Consider the following 17,813-nt stretch of genomic DNA (forward strand, 5'->3'; position numbering starts at 1 on the left):
TATGGTACTGAGTTGTTTCAAGAGCGTTTCTTGAACTGAACTTGGAAGGAGTTAAGGATTTCTCAGGAAGACTTGAAAAACAGTGAGTTGGGTTACAGTGTGTGTCCAGGACAGGGTGACAAAGGGAATTGAGCTTCAAGCTCAAGTTGTAGACTACATTAGTATGAACTATTTAGGAGAAGATCGGCACCAGAACATACACTTCTAATTAGTTTTTCGGAGTAGACCACAATTGGTGGGCATGGGGCCTCACCTTTATTCTTTTGATTTAGCTCTAGTCTGAACAATTGAAGTCTCTTATGATTGCTTCTTACTAGCTTTGAATCATTCAGCAATGGTATCAGGCAATCGAAACACCTAGTTTTAGGGCCAAGATGTTCTGTGATGCTTTCTAAGTCACCATATTGCAGATCTGGAAGTCCCAGAGTCAACTGTCAAGATCTTAGCAAAGCTTCTCATTCTGCTATGCTTGACATCCTACAGTAACTTGCTATTGATTCCTGCCTCTTGCCACATAGTGATAACTGTTCTTTGAATACATTAAAAATAATACAAGATAGACATGAGCCACTATTGTTATAGGATCTTCAGCCCACTGATGGAAACAGAAGGCCTTTTAGTAGCATAAAATACACATAAAATGATTGGGCTAGATGCTAGGAATTGTATAATTAATCCTAGCTGGCTTACATGTTTAGAAAGGAATAGGTATGAGGCTTTCCTAAGGGAATTTGACCCTGCCAGAAAGATAGGAGAATATTTCCCGGAGGAAGTAGTAGTGGTACTGAAAACTGATTATTAATGACAAAACGGGGATGAGAGAAATATTTAGTATCCATGGAGAGGCACAGGCTGTTCCATTTGCACAACTGATAGGATATCTGGTGTCTAGAGACCAGAGGACAAAGGGGCAGGGCCTATGAGACAGAGTCACAGATTAGATATAAAGTAAAGATTTTTTATCTTGTCCAGTGTCGTGGTGCATACAGCTCATCTCAGCACTCAGGAAAGCAGTCCAAAGTTCCAGTCCAGTCCAGTCTACATATTGAGACCTTATCTCTAAAAGCCAAACTAAAAACAAAACAAAACTAAAATAGCAACAAAGCCAGGAGAAATTTGGGGTTAAGGCCAAGAAAATTGTTCATTCAAGTATTTTACTGTGAGATCAGGAGCCAGGACTTGAAGAGTTATAAAGAGGCGGGACTTGAGCAAGGAAATGAAGTTATAGGAGTCAAACTGGTCCATAAGCCACACCATATTCTGTATCTGTCAGCCTCCATTGCTCTGGTTGGTCCATGGAAACATTATTTCCTAGTCCCCGCCCCCACCACCAAGCAAAAGCACTAAGTGATTTTCCTCCGGACAAAGAAGCATGTCTGGGGTGTTCTGAACCATGAAGTGAGACAGAAGCTGTGCGGCATACATAAGATCCACTTGATGGATTCTGGAAGTCACATCTGTCTGTCATTCAGGGCAGGAAATAGGACAGAGAGTTAAGAAATCCTGATGTCAGAACCTGTGAGGGAAGAAAGGAAAACCATGTCTCTTTCTTCTAAACCAAATGAGACAGCCTTACAAGGGCAGAGCAGATAGCCGGGAGTGCCAGTTCTGGAGAGGGAAAGGACCAGCCCTTCCTGACACACACGTCCCTTTGAACATGGCTGGGAGTGGCAGCTCAGAAAACTTGGACGTCTTCCCTCAGGAAAAATACAAAAGGAGCAGGCTCGAGCTTGCCTTCCTTCCCTTTGTGCAGTAGAGTGCTCTCTCCTTTCTCTCCTCCCCCCTCCCTCCCTCCCCCCCTCCCCCTCCCTCTCCCTCCCTCCCTCCCCCTCCCTCTCCCTCCCTCCCTCCCTCCCTCCCTCTCTTCTTTTCCCTAGCCCCTCTGCTATGCCACCCCTTTTCTTTCCTAGTCCCTTATTCTTCCTCCCTTCCCTCCCTGTGAGAAGTTTCTCCCTTGCCTTCTATTTTGTATCTTGCAAATCCATTAGTTCTTGCCAAAAGGGACCCTGAAGGGTGGCCTTTGAAGGAACATTTTAGAAACAATGAGAGTACTGATGTGTGAAAATCCTTGGAATAATTTGTGTAGGAATCTAGCAAAGTCCATTGTGTGGCAATGCCCGAACCATGTGGCTTTCTAGGACTCAGAGACACGGTATGTTTGTGTAAATATTATATATGGCCTTCTACGACTGTGACTGTGTAAGTCACTGTGCCTGACTCTCTGTTCTCCGTGGCTCCCTCTTTTCTACCCTGTCCACTTCCCCCCATCCTGTTCACTTGACATCACTCACATAAAAAATGCTAAAATTTCAGTAGCAACTTTCCAAGAAACCATTTATAAAACACTGAAGCAGGGTCCCACGGTGTAATGCTGTCCACAGACGTATGATATCCCAGCCCAAAGTCCCCAGTGCTGGAATTACAGGCATGTACCACTGTGGTTTAGTTAGACAAGTCTGCATCTTGTCTTTTTTTTTTCCTTTTTCTCCATTTTGCCTCATCCTTGTTTTCTCCGCCAGCATTAGCTCTGCTTTGGGAGGCTCTGGTCCCTGTCCCTATGGGCCTTTCCTGTCCTGCTCTTTCTGAGTTGCTCTGACAGCCACTGTGGGCTCTCAGCCCTGATCTTCCTTCCAGCTGTGCTTTGTTCTTCTCCAGGGAAGTTGAGATGCCCATGTGCGCCTCCTGCTAGGTCTGGTACTTCTTCTCTGAAAAGGTGCTTGATAAGGCCTTTCATGTGCCAAAGTAATGACCCTTGCCTGATAACATTCCTGTATCTCAGCTTTGGAAAACAAAACCATAAAAACCAGGCAGAAGACCTTGAACTTGTTTGATTGTTGAGTACCTGAAAAGTTCTTAACCAGAAGAAATCTATGGAATTATTATTTTTTCTTTTCTTTCCTTTCTTTCTTTTTGTTTTTTAAAGACTTTTTATTAATTTATTATGTATTCAGTGTTCTGATTGTATGTATGCCTGCAGGCCAGAAGAGGACACTAGATCTCATTACAGACCTTTGTGAGTCACCCCCTGGTAGCTGGGAATTGAACTTAGGTCCTCTAGAAGAACAGCCAGTGCTCTTAATCTCTGAGCCATCTCTCCAGCCCCGGTGCTATTTTTTTTTTCTAATCCAAATTTTGTTTTCCAGCATGTGAATAAAAAACATGGAAAATTTAGCAGTATAGATAGGAAAGATAAAGCCAACCATACAATTATCCCACTGTAAGCCCGCTGTGGTTAAGAGTTAATCTTCCCATACAGAAACAGTTGTAAGTAAGTGTGAATGAGAGAACACTCTGCGAGGGTGGCTGATCATGCTCACTCGCTTCCCCCCACAAAGCATTAAACTTCAAAATAGCATGAAAAGATCAAGAGGTTACCTTCTCACACTGAGACATTCAAACCAATTCTTGGTTGCTTGTTTGGTTTTGTGGCATCTCTCTTCCTAGCTTTAAATACTTTTTGACTCAAAGTCGGTGCAGTTTTATTAAATATAACGAATTCAACTCTTTGCAGGGGAGTGGTCTCAATGCATTTTTAAAAATCACTTCTTCAATCTTCCTTTGTTGTTTGGTTTGAGGAGGGTGCTGCTTGGAAATGTTGTATATTTATTTATTTTTGACACAGAGTTTCTCTGTCGGCTGACCTGAAACTAGCTCTTATAGATCAGGTTGGCCTTGAACTCACAGAGACCCGCCTGCCTTTGCTTCCCAAGTGCTGGGATTAAAGGCCTGCACCACCACCTCCAGGGCATTTTTGGTTTCATATTTGACAATCTCCATCCTGGGTTCAATCTGTTTTCAGAAACTGATCATTCTCCATCTGGGCTTTCGCGTGTCTCCCTCCATGTGTGATTTGCTTCGTGTCTTCAATACTTTGCTCCTGTCCCATCTCTTGCTTTTGGATCGGAAGAGATTTAAAAGTCGCCTTTACATGGCAGATCGTAGTTTTCAGTGATACCATGGGTGACAGTGTCTCTTGATTCAGAAGACCTTGCCAGTCCCCTTTAATAAGCCAGAAGTACTTCTCTAGCCTGGTCCTGTGATTTTAGCAATGACATTGTCCCAGTGATGGCCATAGTTTCTTGTTATTTAAAAGACTTTCATATTCACACAGTTTTCAAATTGTGAACTACAAGAAAAAAATTGTGAATAAAAGTCTTCTGTTAATATTGAGGATTCAAATTAACATGTAAGGACATTTTATGGCATGGTCATTTTAACTTTTGCCAAAAATGCTAGAAATTCTTTATAAAGTGGGGCTTTATTATTTATAAAGTTTTACTTTTTTATTTATCAATACCTTATGGATATGTTTCAGTATTAATGATTTTCATATTATCATTTAAACCTGTTTTGTAGTACTCCATAATGCATTCCATTGTATCTTGCAATTCGAGTGTAAACTTCACGTTATGTGGGAATACGCTTGGCTTGCTGTTGTCATAAAAATTTCTCCACAAATCTTCATTTTCCAGAGATTCTTCCAGCTGCTTTCTTGAAGCTGGGACTCTGAGCCAAGGGAATACTTAACTTTAAAGCATTAACTATGTGTTGCCTTCCTGATGCTCTCTCTGTAAAAGTGAGCAGTGTTCCCTCTCAGACTCGGGCTAGCCCTGATGGTATCATCCATCACCGTGCCCGGCCAGAAACAGTCTTAGGAAAATCAAAGTGCTATTGGTTTCCTTTGAAGTTTTTCACTTCCTAGTTAGGCTGAGTTTTCACAAAACACCATTGTTGATAATGTCCTGTTTTTCTACTGTTGATTTCTTGGTCAGACTGTAAAGATAGATTTTTGTTTGTCATTACTGCATGGAATCCACCCAGAGTATCTCCCCGATATCGTTACAGCAAAGGCCTTTCTTGGGCAGGCTTTTTGAGAATGAGGAAAGGGATCGCTGAGAACATTCATCTCTTCTTGGGTACAGGGATGGGGACATTCTTCTGAGGATGCTGCCCACCAGAAAGACTCCTTTGGCTTCACACCACTGTCTTTCCTCTCTCTGAGCCTTTTAGAAAGATTCAGATTCCATTGGGGTCAAATTATGGGCTGAGTAATGCTTCCAGGATAATTCAATCAGACCTCTTTCCTTCTCTTTCCCCCAAAGTTTTCAATGGGATGAGGTAAGAAGGATTGTAAGGGAGGTGACCCAGGTGTGTTCATTATAATGATTCATGCCAAATACCACAGCAGGCAGAACATGAAACTCCAGTAGCTTAACATAGTGAAGGTTTGTGGAAATCCAGAGGATTGGCTATTTGTTAGTCCTTTTGCAAGCATGTCATTAAGTCAGAACTGTTCACATGCCCCACCCTTTGAGGGGGCGTGGGAAATTGATATGCATATGGGTATTTAATGAGCATCCTCTCTCTGCCACTAGAGGGCAGAGTTTCCTCATTTAATCATTTCAAGCTCATCTATTGGCTTAACATGCATGGGCTGCATGTGTGAGTCATCCGCTCTTTTATTTTAACGTTGCATTAATACTATTACTACAATGAATATTTATGCTTACAGAATCTTATGCTTTCTTCATGAGCATCCTTGTTAGAATATCAATAGACCCATCAATGCCATGACAATGAACACACACACACATACACACACACATATATAATATAACAACACACATACACACACATATATATAATATAACACACACACACTCACACATATATATTCCATTCTTACTCTAGGCCAGTCTAGATGCTCAGTACTTTACTTGTGTTAGTTCCTGTAACTGGCAAGTGCTTGAGGTAGATATTACTGCGATAGTTTTTTTCCTTTTTTACAGATATTAAATGCTGCAGCTCAAATAGGTGAAAGTTGTTGTAATTAGACCACTAGTTGGTTCCCGACTGCTCAGCCCTGAAATAATCATACAGAAACCATATTATTTAAAACACTGCTTGGCCCATTAGCTCTAGCTTCTTACTGGCTAACTCTTATATCTTAATTTAACCCATTTCTGTTAATCTGTGTATCGCCATGAGGCTGTGGCTTACCGGGTAAAGTTCCAGCATCTGTGTTCTGTGGGGCTACATAGCTTCTCTGTAACTCTTCCTTCTCTCTCCCAGCATTCAGTTTAGTCTTCGCTGCCTTCCTCTGTTCTACCCTATCAGGCCAAGCCGGTTTTCTTTATTCTTTAATGGTAATCACAGCATACAGAGGGGGCCCCACATCAGAAAGTCACTAGTGTTTCCCTTTGGAGTTGGTAATCTTAGCCGTTCTTATATATCTTTGTGTGCTGTGTGTTAGTTTCTCTGGGATGTTACTCACAGATAGAAAGGGCTTCAAATAACAGCAGTTTGTCCTCTCATGCGTCAAGAGACCAGAAGTCCAAAATCAAGGCATCAACAGGGTTAATGGCGTCCTTTGAGGGAGAGTCTGCGCAGTGTTATTCTTAGCTTACAGTGATTATCCTCAACCTTTGGCTTCCTCATGTTGCGGACACATGGTTCAGGCTGCCTCCGTGCTCACATTGCCTTTTCTCTTCAGCTCTAGGCATCCCTCTTTGTCCTTGTTGTTTGTTTACTGTTTTCTCCTCTTCATGAATGTCAGCAATTAGAGTTAGGGCCGATGTTAAGCAGGTATGATTTGATTTAAGCTTTACTTTGATTATGAATCCATAATAGCTTTTTGTATTGTTCACCCAAAGAGTTCCCGTGTCCCCATTAGACTCTGTGAGCACCACCTTTGAATGTACTAACACTGTTATATTTCCCTGTATGTGGAGATTTAAGCTCGGTGGGGGCTACAGCTAGCACAGGGGCCCTTGCAAGGTGTATCACCAAGCCAGCCTTTTTCTCTGGACTGACTGAAGTACCTGGCTCAGTGAACTGAGCAGCCACTGGGTTATGTTCCCAGTGACCACATTCCTGTACCTCTTACAAAGGGTACAGTTCATATTATGTTTCTTTATTAGGCTCAGAGCTGTTCATGGAACCAGTGGTAGGCTTGCTATTTGTTTTAGAAGAGTTAAGAATTTTTTCAAAGCAAAAAACACATTTTGTATTCAATCCTTGGCTCTAGGAATCTTCCTCCTTCAATGTCTTATTTATACAGCAGAAAACCTTCATTATACTTGTCAATCTTATTGTACTGCTTATTTATTTATACATTCTGTTGACATGTACTGTTTTTCAGTCTCTGGAATTTTGTAGTAACCTTTGTAGTGTAAATGGTCTCTGATTTGGCTTACTTTCTTGATTGTTTTGCACTGACTTGAAATAGAGTTCCGGGTCCTTTATTACAGTGAGGTATGACATCACCCTTATGCATAAAGTGTCATCAGGGGCATGTTTATCTTTTTAGGTCTTCATTTGAACTCTTTCTGAGAAACTAAGTCTTTCCTCCACTCTTTGGAAATTTGCTTTGAGGAATATTACTTCGAACAGAAAAAATGAATTGTAGCCATAATCTTTTAAAATGAATGTGACTGTGACTTTATGTGTTTATCAATATTCACCACTACCAAAGTTCCTTAGACACTGTGATGTGCCCAACATTTTCATAGCATACCTTTCAAAGGGAAGAGCAGGAAGATGTACTCCCTTTTTCTGTAGTTCAAGTGACATCTTGAGTAGTTATTGCAAGTGAGCAATTGATTTTTTTAGATGTAAAGTAGATGAAATAAATAGATTAAGTTTGTCATCTAATCAGAAGAAATTCTCAGCATTTGATTTCCCCACAGACATTAATGTGTGTAATTATGACTTCTTTGGTATGGAAACACAACAAAACGTGTGTTCCGTGGGAATCAGCACAGTAGCAGTTACATTTCATGCTCCAATGACTTGACATAGGCAGGATGCATTGTCCAGCAGCTTGTTCCTCTTTTCTCAGCTGCTTCTGCTCAGGCCCCTGGTCATCTATCCATTCTCCGAACACATCTCTTCACATCTGTAGCCTTTGCAGGCACTATTTCCTCTACTTCTTCTCTCATGAGTTCTTTACCTTGAAGGTAAATTAATGCATTACATGCTTTCTCAAGGCGAGATGATACCCTGTTTTGTATCGATGAGCAAGTGAATGAATAGAGGGGGAGAACCAGGGTTCCACAATGGGGACCTGGCTCAATGCGGGACTGTGGACTTGGTCAGGCTGCTGTGTCACTCGGAGGCTTAGTTTAATTGTTTTAAAAGGAGAATGATCATTGCTTCTGAAAAATAATCTGACTATAGATGTATTTGAAGTCCTTTGCCTAGAACATGGAGAGAAATAACAGTCAACGTTGAGAGAATTGTTCTGTGCATTTTTTTTTCAATTGTATAGTGATTGAATCCAGTTCACCTCATTGTCAATAGATCATGGTGGAGAAACCATGAGCTACTGTGAACATCAGCAATGTTTTTTCTTCCAAACCCAATAAATGAAATATTAAAACAGCAAAATATATCTAATAGTGAAATAGTTGATTTGAATTTATTTCGTGTTTTAAGAGGAAGATGGAAAACAAGGAACAGATAGAGGGAGAAAGAGGGAGGGATAAAAAGGGAGTCGAAGGGAGAGACTAAGGTAGGGTTTTTTCAGATATAGACTCTGGAAGGTGGCATCTGGAGGGTGAGCTTAGGCTGTCTTCTGTGTCCACACCCTTGCACAGTTACTAGTAGACACCTTAGGGACAGAATTATTTTTATAGACTGATGATTTCTCCAGAAACTTATTGTATTTAGTAATTTTTGGAATTAATTGGGAACCTTAGGCAGAAGGATATCGTTATTATTATTTTTTAATGAAAGACAAAAGCTACACTTGAAAAGTTTAGAGTTAATTAGGGTCACTAGTAGGACAATCTCCATGCAGTGACAATCAGCTTTGATATAAATGGCAACATTCTGGCATTCTGTTTCATTCTTCCACTCTCGTTTTTTGTTTGTTCTACTAGAATATTTTTACAGCCTACAGCAGGAAGCTTATATTCCATTCATCAATATTTCAGTGTACATCTTTATTCAGCAAAGACCTTATTTTTAAAAAAATAGGTAACTGAAGCTCACTGTGGTTAGGTCTTTGGATGTAGTGAGGGTTCAAGAGACACTGAAAGAGATACCAAGGGAATGAGGAGTGTATTAGAAAGGTTATCGATGCCATGGATAGACAGAGATGCAGCAATATGGCGGACTCGGAGGATGGGCCAGGGCCTGGGATGGGAGCATCTCTGAGGCGATTCAGTCCCATGTGCCACAGGAAAGAGCCTCCTTCTACAGCTCTCCTGGGTTCACAGCCAGATCTGTACTCAGTCTCTCAGATTCCCATGCAGGAGGTAGGGGAGGGAAGGGGTACAGGATGTGGTGCATCCCTTGATATAAAGTCACTTCGGGTGAGATGTCCAGCTCAGGCTCATAGACACTGTCCCCAAAGGGCATATGTCAGTAACTGAAAAAGGGGTGCTGTGCAAGGTAGCAGCCCAATTCTAACATCTCATTCTTGAAATTAAAATAAAATAATTTCTTATAAGGGTTTAATAACCAGTCTGTATTGGATAAAGTTTTGAAATGTATGAGTTTAATTGATTTGTGTGCATGCATGTGTGTTTGTGTATAGTTTAGGGCCGTGCACATGCTAAGTAAATGCTCTTCCACTGAGTTATATTGACAGCCTAATAAAGTCTATTTTCTATCTCTTTAAATCAGAATATGAAAACAATACACTGGCTGGATTTTTGACTATGTGTATTGTTTATTATGCTTAATATGCTACAATTCTGTTTCTGTGCTATTTACTACCTGAAGAATTGTAAAGTCAATTACTATATAATGATTATTATATCTACATAATACACACACACAGAGAGAGAGAGACAGAGAGAGAGACAGACAGACAGAGAGAGAGAGAGAAAGACAGAGAGAGAGAGAGAGAGAGAGAGAGAGAGAGAGAGAGAGAGAGAGAGATCTGTGTATGTGGTGAAAGAGCTGGCCACATTGTCTCTCCTTCTGCTGGTTGGAGGCTTTCAACTCCTGTAGTCTCTCCCAATCCTTTGTAATCCACACCAGACCACACTGCACTGCACCAATCAAAGCAACCACTTTATGCTGCTGGCTTCATATACCAGGCTTCAAGCCATCATCCCTAACCCTGCTTTCACTATTAGGCAATGAGAATGGAGGATTTAAGTGGATCTCAAAGTCCTAAAACGACCCGAGTCTTTAAATAAATGTTTCATTTTATGTGCTGTTTTCACTTAGGTACTGATGCAAGCTAAACATTTAAACCTTTTTCCCAGCATAGGATTGGCTCCTCAGGAGTTTGAAAACTCCTAAATTAACCTGAGACTCCATGAACCAACATTTCTCTTTGCTTGAGCAATGGTTCAGCCGCTTTTCCGCTCCCGCACTCCACCGGCATTTCCCATAGCTAGCTTTCCCTACCACGTTGACAACATGCCCGAAGAGAACTTCAGGAACGATGTGGTTTGCTCATAGTTTGTCAGGGAAATTGCCACAGAGTGGATAACAGGGGACAGCTGTGGCTTCATTTCACGGCAAAACACAAGTTACGACTTCAAACCAGGTGCCTACAATCCTACATCGGTGAGCTAGGCTCCATAGCCAAAGAGTTCTGTTTTCTCTCGGAACAGTACCATCAGTTAGGGATGAAGTTTTTGGACACAAGACTCTGTGGGAGAAATTTCACAACCAAATCACAGCAACAGCTTCTTTCCCCTGTGCGAAGGTCTGAAGTGTGATGGCTTCCAGACAAGTTGACAGAGGACACCAGTCTTCTATGACGTACGGGCCATCATTTTGCTTCTCTGTGTCACCTGTGCAGATGGAGGCGAACGGCCTGCCAGCATTGTGAAATAAAGTAGCAGATGTGTAATTAGCTTGTAAAGTGCATGGGTCTATATTTAAACAAGGTACTACTATGCAGAAGGACATGCTGAATTATGCATAACATCTTCTCTTAGGCCTTCATGCACTTCCTCTGCCGTTTCTAGCTCTGTGATGCCCTTCAAATTAATTGCTAGTCATCTGTGTCTGAAAAGCCTTTTTATATCATTTGTCATATCATATTAAGGGCATTTTGTCCACATCTCTGTCTTCTGTGAGTTTCTAAGAGAAACCTCCATTTATTCCAGGCGTGGCATGCTGCTAACTCTAAGAGTCTACTGAATTGGATTGGGTTAATTGGGGTAGTTATCATCTTTGTGTCTGTCCTGAAGGACAAAGTCTATGTCTATCCAATTATTTGGACTATTCTCTAGTAACTGACCACCCTTGGAAGTTGTTAAAGCTTTTATGAAGATAATCGTAATGCAATATTCATGAAAATGAAGTGCTGTATTTTTCTAATGTGAATGATTAGAACTCTTGAGCATATAATTGGCAATTTTATCTGACCAACAGTGAAAGAATCTGAATGTAGGCTGCTTAGAATTTAAGACACTTTAATGCGCTTCACTGGGGCAGTAGGTAGCGTAGCGGGTCAGTCTCACAAAGTGCTTTTACTTGCTGGAAAAGACTTAAACCTCTGAGAGAAGATGTCACCTTTTGTCCCACTCCTTGGGCTCTATCGATTAACTTGGAACTCTCTGCTCTTTTATAGCTGGTTTGCCATCCACCCCGTCAGCATGAACAATAGCAACCACCTTGTGAACAGTGACAATATGGGCTATGCAGCCTACCTGTTCGAGCAAGAGAAGAACAGAGGCTATCTACCTGGACAGGTGAGAATCAACATGCCTGAAATCTTCACCTTGATTCAAATGTTAAGAATAAGGTGTTCTCATGGATAGGAAGAATTCACTGGCCTGGTGAAGTGACTCATTGTTAAAAGTATTTGCTACTCTTATAGAGAACAGGGCTTGATTCCTAGCACCCATATCAGGAGCCTCACAATCAGCTACAACTCCAGTTTCAGGAGATTTGACCCCTCTTCTGGCCTGTATGGGAAGTGCTTTACCTGCCCCCCACCCAACACACAAAGAGATATCTACTTGTCTATCTATTTTCTCCCATTGTGGAAAGCAATATTTCAAATAATCAAGGCACCATTTGTTCTTGGTAGCAGATGTCTCTTATTTGATGGCTTCGTAAATTTACAACCAATTATATAAGAAAGATCAGATTTGTATTTTTGTAGCCTGTAATAGTCTGTGGATAAGCTGGTAATATAATTCACTTTGCTGATGCTAACGTTCATCTTCGGTGCTGGAGAGTATCGTGCACTTTCTTGGTGGTGTAAAACCATGAACGATTTTTATTGATTCAGGGTTCTTATAGAGAAAACATTCCTTCCAAGGACCTTATTTATCCAACAAAACCCAAGTACCTGGGGAGGTGCCTCATCAGTTAAGAGCATTGGTTGATTTTCCAGAGGAACCAGACTCCATTCCCAGCACCTACACCGCAGCTCACAGCTGTGTATAACTCCAGTCTCTGGGAATCCAGCATCATCTTCTGGCCTCCACAGGCACCGGCATGCACATGGTACATGAATATACATGCAGGCAAAATACCCAAACACATTAAAAATAAACCTAAGCCAGCAGAAACCCTAGACACCTGTGACCTTGAAACTCATATAATAATGAGATACGAAACCAGCAAGTCAATTGACTTATGGCAGGAACCTCTTAAGCTACGGGTAACTAGTGTCTACAGATAGACAATGGTGGAGAGACTTCTCTGCTTGGCCATTGGATGCAAGCACCAGATGTAGATAAATAAAGATGATAAGAATCAAAGGCTCATAGTGGACGATGACAGTTCTATTATATAGATAGTAACCTCATTTTAAAAACTGATCTTTTAGCCTCTTTTTAGACAAAACTCTATCTTTCTTTTTTTTAGTTAGCATTGATTTTTGCCTTATTTCCCATTTTTTTCTCCCTGCCTTTTCCCCTCCCTTTCTTCCTTCTATTCATCCCCCCCTTTTTTTGAAAAGGCCTTGCTATGTAGTCTAGGTTAACCTTGAATTCATGATCTTCTCTCTTTAACCTCCCCATTGTCAGGATTCCAAATGTGTACTACCATTCAATCTGGGGGAAGGGGTTCCTCTTTATACTTAAAAAGGCCATAGATTTATGTCTTTCTCTAAGAAAACTGAAGATGTTTATTGGAAATGGTGGATGAGGTGGGTCCAAGACTGTGCCCGCTGTCTCTAATCTGATTAAGAAAGGAGGAGCTCACAGGGGGCCAGCTCCAGTGGTAACTGTCAAGGGCATGTAGACTTCTGGGTTTCAGGTAAAGTCCCAGATACTAGATAGATAGATGACTCCACATTTTGTCATTTGGTGTAGTCTGCGTTTCTTGTCAAATTGTGTATTAGAGGGAGGTGTGCCTTTGAAGAACTGCTTTGAAAACTTTGTCAATAATTGGATTATTTTCATCAATATGATCAAAACACAAGCCTTTTAAGAAACTAAAAAATTAGAAAATAAAATAAAAATAAATCCAATAAAATAAATTTTGTTCAGCAAATAAAATAAAAAAAATTCTCAGAATATTATTTATCTTTTTATTGTCTGTACATGATTATGTTTGAGGGCTGGAGAGATAGTTCAGTTACTAAAATACTTTCTGTACCTAGCATTCAAGTCAAAATTTGGGCATGCTCATAATCTCAGTTTAGGAGAGGCAATGATGGGCAGATCCTGGAGTTCACTGGTCAGTCAGCATTGCCTGATCAGCAGATGGACAGTTTGTGAAAGGCTGTGCCTCCAAAACAAACAACGGAATGAGGAAGAGCTTCTGAGGAAAGATACCTGGGTTTGACCTCTGCACTTCTCCACATGCGTGTGTTCATACAGAAGTTTTGAGTGGATTGAGTGTTTGTGTCTTTAATGAAAGTCATTACTAAAGAAATAAAAGAAAAGGTAATGTGCATTTATTTTGGCAGGGACCATTCGTAGCAGGCTTTGCTTCATCAAATCTCGGAGACGTGTCCCCCAACATCCTCGGTCCACATTGTACCAACACAGGAGAGTCTTGTGACAACGAGAAAAGCACCTGTCCCATCGGTGGGGTATGTAGTAAGGGCTTGTACTTCATGTTTGAATATTCATCAATGAAATGCAAAAGTGTTGTTTCCAAGTACACACTGGCCCATTGGTCTCCAGTCTCCGCTGTGCTCTGAAGCATTTACCCAAGTCCTCTAAATTTTAAGTAGGTTCTCTGAGTTTTCCACTGTGAAGTCAAATCTGCACAATGATATTAGGATAATATGCACACCCACCTCTTCAGACATTAATCGTTTTTACATGGTGGGCATTTTGCACCTTTCTTGTTATTTTGAATACATTATTGCCAACAGTTGTTGCCCTACTGTGCTACAGAAACTCAGAACAAATTCTGTCTAGTATTGTTCTGATGACCTTATCTGACATCTCTCCACTCCTTTCCTCTCCACCTTTCCTGGTCTCTGTTGACTCCTATTCCATTCCATTCTTGCATGCCATCAACTTTCTAGCCTTCACAAGTGAATGAGAGTACGTGGTGTTTGATTTTGTGTGCCTGGGTTATTTCACTGAACAGAAGATCTCCAGTTCCATGCACATTGTTGCAAATGAAGGGATTCCACTCCTTTTCATTGCCAAGAAGCCTTCTACTATGTACGCATGCTAGTTATCCGCTGGTGGGCACTGTGGTTGATGGGAGCTGTTATGGATAGTGTCAGAGCAAGGAAAGACGTGTAAGAAACGAGTATAATGAGTTCATCTCTTTTGCATAAGTAAAAGCAGTATGTTTTCCCTTATGGAGAATCTTAAGATCCCTAATACATTAATTCTTAAAACATTTGTCATAATAGTACAAAATTTCTTAGTCTATCGATTCTCTCCCAGCCTTATTTAGGTCATCCCTCTTATATAGATCTTTAAAATGTTTAAGATGTCAAATTTACTAAGATGTTTATTATTATTATTTTTAAGTCTTTTTTATTTCTCACATTTATCTACCATATATTCACCTGTAGTTTCTTTCCATGTGTCTTTATGACATTCATTGTATTTAAGTATTTGGTCAATCTTGGCTTTTCTGCTCTTGGAAACTGGATACAAAGCTGGAGTTTGTTGTAATAAGAAGCGGCGGGGCTACATCCCCAGCATCCAGCCGCCCGCATGGCTAGCTTATGCCCTGAAATAATTACATGGAAACTGTATTCTTTTAATCACTGTCTGGCCCATTAGTTTCAGCCTCTTATTGGCTAGATCTTACATATTGATCTAACCCATTTTTAATATTTTGTGTAGTACTACGAGCTGGCTTACCAGGGAAGATCTTAACCTGCGTCTGTCTGGAGTGGGAGAAGGGAAAGCGAGCAGGGAGCACGCTGTAAATCGCCTTCCTGAGCTCAGGCAACTAGCCGGGAAAGGTGGAGCTTGCGCCCCCCCTGTGCCGGGTCGGGGGCAAAATATGCCCCACGTTGGGCGCCAAATGTGGTGGCGCAAATGAATGCAGACAGATTATATAGATATATACAGCTTTAATAAGGAAATAGACTTACAGGACCACAGGTTCCCGCGGAGCACTGGAAAAGCGGAGCAAAAGAAAAGGGCTGCTGGGATCACGCCCGGCAGATTTATCCGTAAACATTAGCCCGAGGCGAACACGCCCCCAATGGGTGGGGCTATGTCCCTACATCTCGATGTTCCCTTCTCATTAGCGTTGAGGAAATTCAAGGTTAACAAAGCATTATGTAACCTATTTTTGGGGGTATTTTTCACCCCTTTCTGTTTGTTCAACATATCCTTTATAGTTGTATTTGGTTTGGTTCTATCTTATTTAGACAAAAGGGGGAGATGTAGGGACATAGCCCCACCCATTGGGGGCGTGTTCGCCTCGGGCTAATGTTTACGGATAAATCTGCCGGGCATGATCCCAGCAGCCCTTTTCTTTTGCTCCGCTTTTCCAGTGCTCCGCGGGAACCTGTGGTCCTGTAAGTCTATTTCCTTATTAAAGCTGTATATATCTATATAATCTGTCTGCATTCATTTGCGCCACTACAGGAGTTGTTCCTTTTCCTCCCAGGATTGCTAACTGTTCTAATGTAATCCAAATGAGTTTCCCTGTAAGACAGTCAGAGCGAGAGTCCCAGGCAAGCAAGAGCAAGTAAGAAGGCAGCGACAGAGGGTAACGCCTACCTTCCAGTCCCAGTTCAGAGTTAGTAATGTCCAGCAAATTTCTCAACCAAGCCGAAGCTCTGTTTCCTAATTTTAGAAGGAAGTGCCTGGAATAGATGCATTCTAAAAGCACTCCCTACTACAAATGCAGCACGATTCTGGTTGCCCTAGCCTGTAAATGGAGAAAATGTTTCAAGAGAAAAGCTAGAATTGACTTAGCATACATAGTTGGTTGGATTCAGTTTGTAATTTTCCAGTTGTTAAAACCATCCGTCATCTCACTATGGATCATATTGTCTCATTTTGCTGCAGCCTAGCATGTGCATGGCCAGTGGACCTGGGCAAGATATGCTTGACAGCGCACAGATTATAGGACGGGCCATCTACCAGAGAGCCAAGGTAGGCACGAGCCCAGTGCTTTGCATCTTTGTTTTGTGTTGCTCTTTAAAACCCACAGACATCATTTATGAGGAAGTCCGTATGCAAGAGCTCAGCCTGGCCAGGAAGTCTGAAAGACTTGGGTTTGGGAGGTTGCCCTTGGGAGCCACACAGGACTCTGTCTCATCTGGTCAGACTTCCTAGTGCACTTAAAACCAAGCAGGCAGGAAAATATTCTATTTTAGGATGTTAGAAAGCCTGAGCGCGCAGCTCTGACTGAGCTGACAGATAGACTGTAAAGTGTTCGGTTAATGTGGCCTCGTGAGGATTCTCAGAAACCTCTCCAGTCATTGCCTGGCTAAAGGCACCTGACCACTTCTGAACTTGGCCTTCAGCGACAAAGCTGAGCTGAGCATCTCTGGCACCACGAATTCTTATTTATTTGTATACTTCTTTGAAAGGGCAAAAGTCACATCTCTTTCTCTCCCTTGTGTTGAAGGGAGACTCTGGCTTTCAATGGGATTGCTATGAATGATTCCACCTTCCTCCTGCTCCTAAAATTTTTGTTTCATGTGTGTGATGGATGTATGTATAGGTATGTGCTTTTGTGTGTGTGGTGCATGTATAGACATGCATGTGTACACATGTACGTGGAGACCCAAGGTTGGGGTTGGGAGTCTTGCTGAATTGCTCTCTATCTTGTTATTTGAGAGGAGATGTCTCATAGAACTTGGAACTTACTGACTGACTAGACTGACTGGCCAACAAGTCCTAGGAATCCTGTCATTATCTCTATAGTACTTGGGTTCTAGAAGTGTGCCTCTCTACCCTACTGGGGTTCTAGAAGCATACCTCTCTATGTTACTGAGGTACTAAGAGTGTGCCTGTATACCCTACTGGGGCTCTAGAAGTGTGCCTCCTCTACCGAGTTTTGCACAGGTACTGGGAATGGAACTGAGACCTCCATGCTTGTGTGATAGACACATTACGGACAGAGCCATATCCCCAGTGATGTGCTAAATTTTGTCTTCTATTCTGTCCCCATTTTTGTATCTGCTTCTACAGAGTTGTATCTGAAGGGAAATGATGAAGAGAAATGGCTTCTAACTGCTGTGTCCATGATAGTGTTAAATGCCCTTGTTTTCATGGCTTACACATACGTGTGTGTGTGTGTGTGTGCGCATGCGTATGTACACATCTACACTGCCTCCTTGTGTTTAAATAGATAATTTCTTCCGAGTTCTAAAATGTTTCAGAAGCAATTAAGAAGAACCAAAGAGCCTTTCAAATAATCAGACATGCCAGGCGGTGGTGGCGCACGCCTTTAATCCCAGCACTTGGGAGGCAGAGGCAGGTGAATCTCTGTGAGTTCGAGAC

General features: G+C 41.6%; 1 protein-coding gene across 2 annotated transcripts in view; it reads left to right on the forward strand.

Moving 5' to 3' along the window:
• The window catches only part of Asah2 (N-acylsphingosine amidohydrolase 2), a 58,357-nt gene that overhangs the window by 19,922 nt on the left and 20,622 nt on the right, over nt 1-17,813 (forward strand). For both annotated transcript variants that reach the window (XM_057779284.1, XM_057779285.1), the window contains exons 7-9: nt 11,543-11,663; nt 13,838-13,963; nt 16,371-16,457. In XM_057779284.1, coding sequence (XP_057635267.1) covers nt 11,543-11,663; nt 13,838-13,963; nt 16,371-16,457 — 334 coding nt within the window. The remainder of the gene's footprint in view (nt 1-11,542; nt 11,664-13,837; nt 13,964-16,370; nt 16,458-17,813) is intronic.

This window comes from Chionomys nivalis, chromosome 8 (genome assembly GCF_950005125.1).
Source record: "Chionomys nivalis chromosome 8, mChiNiv1.1, whole genome shotgun sequence".
In the NCBI taxonomy this organism is placed as follows: Eukaryota; Metazoa; Chordata; class Mammalia; order Rodentia; family Cricetidae; genus Chionomys; species Chionomys nivalis.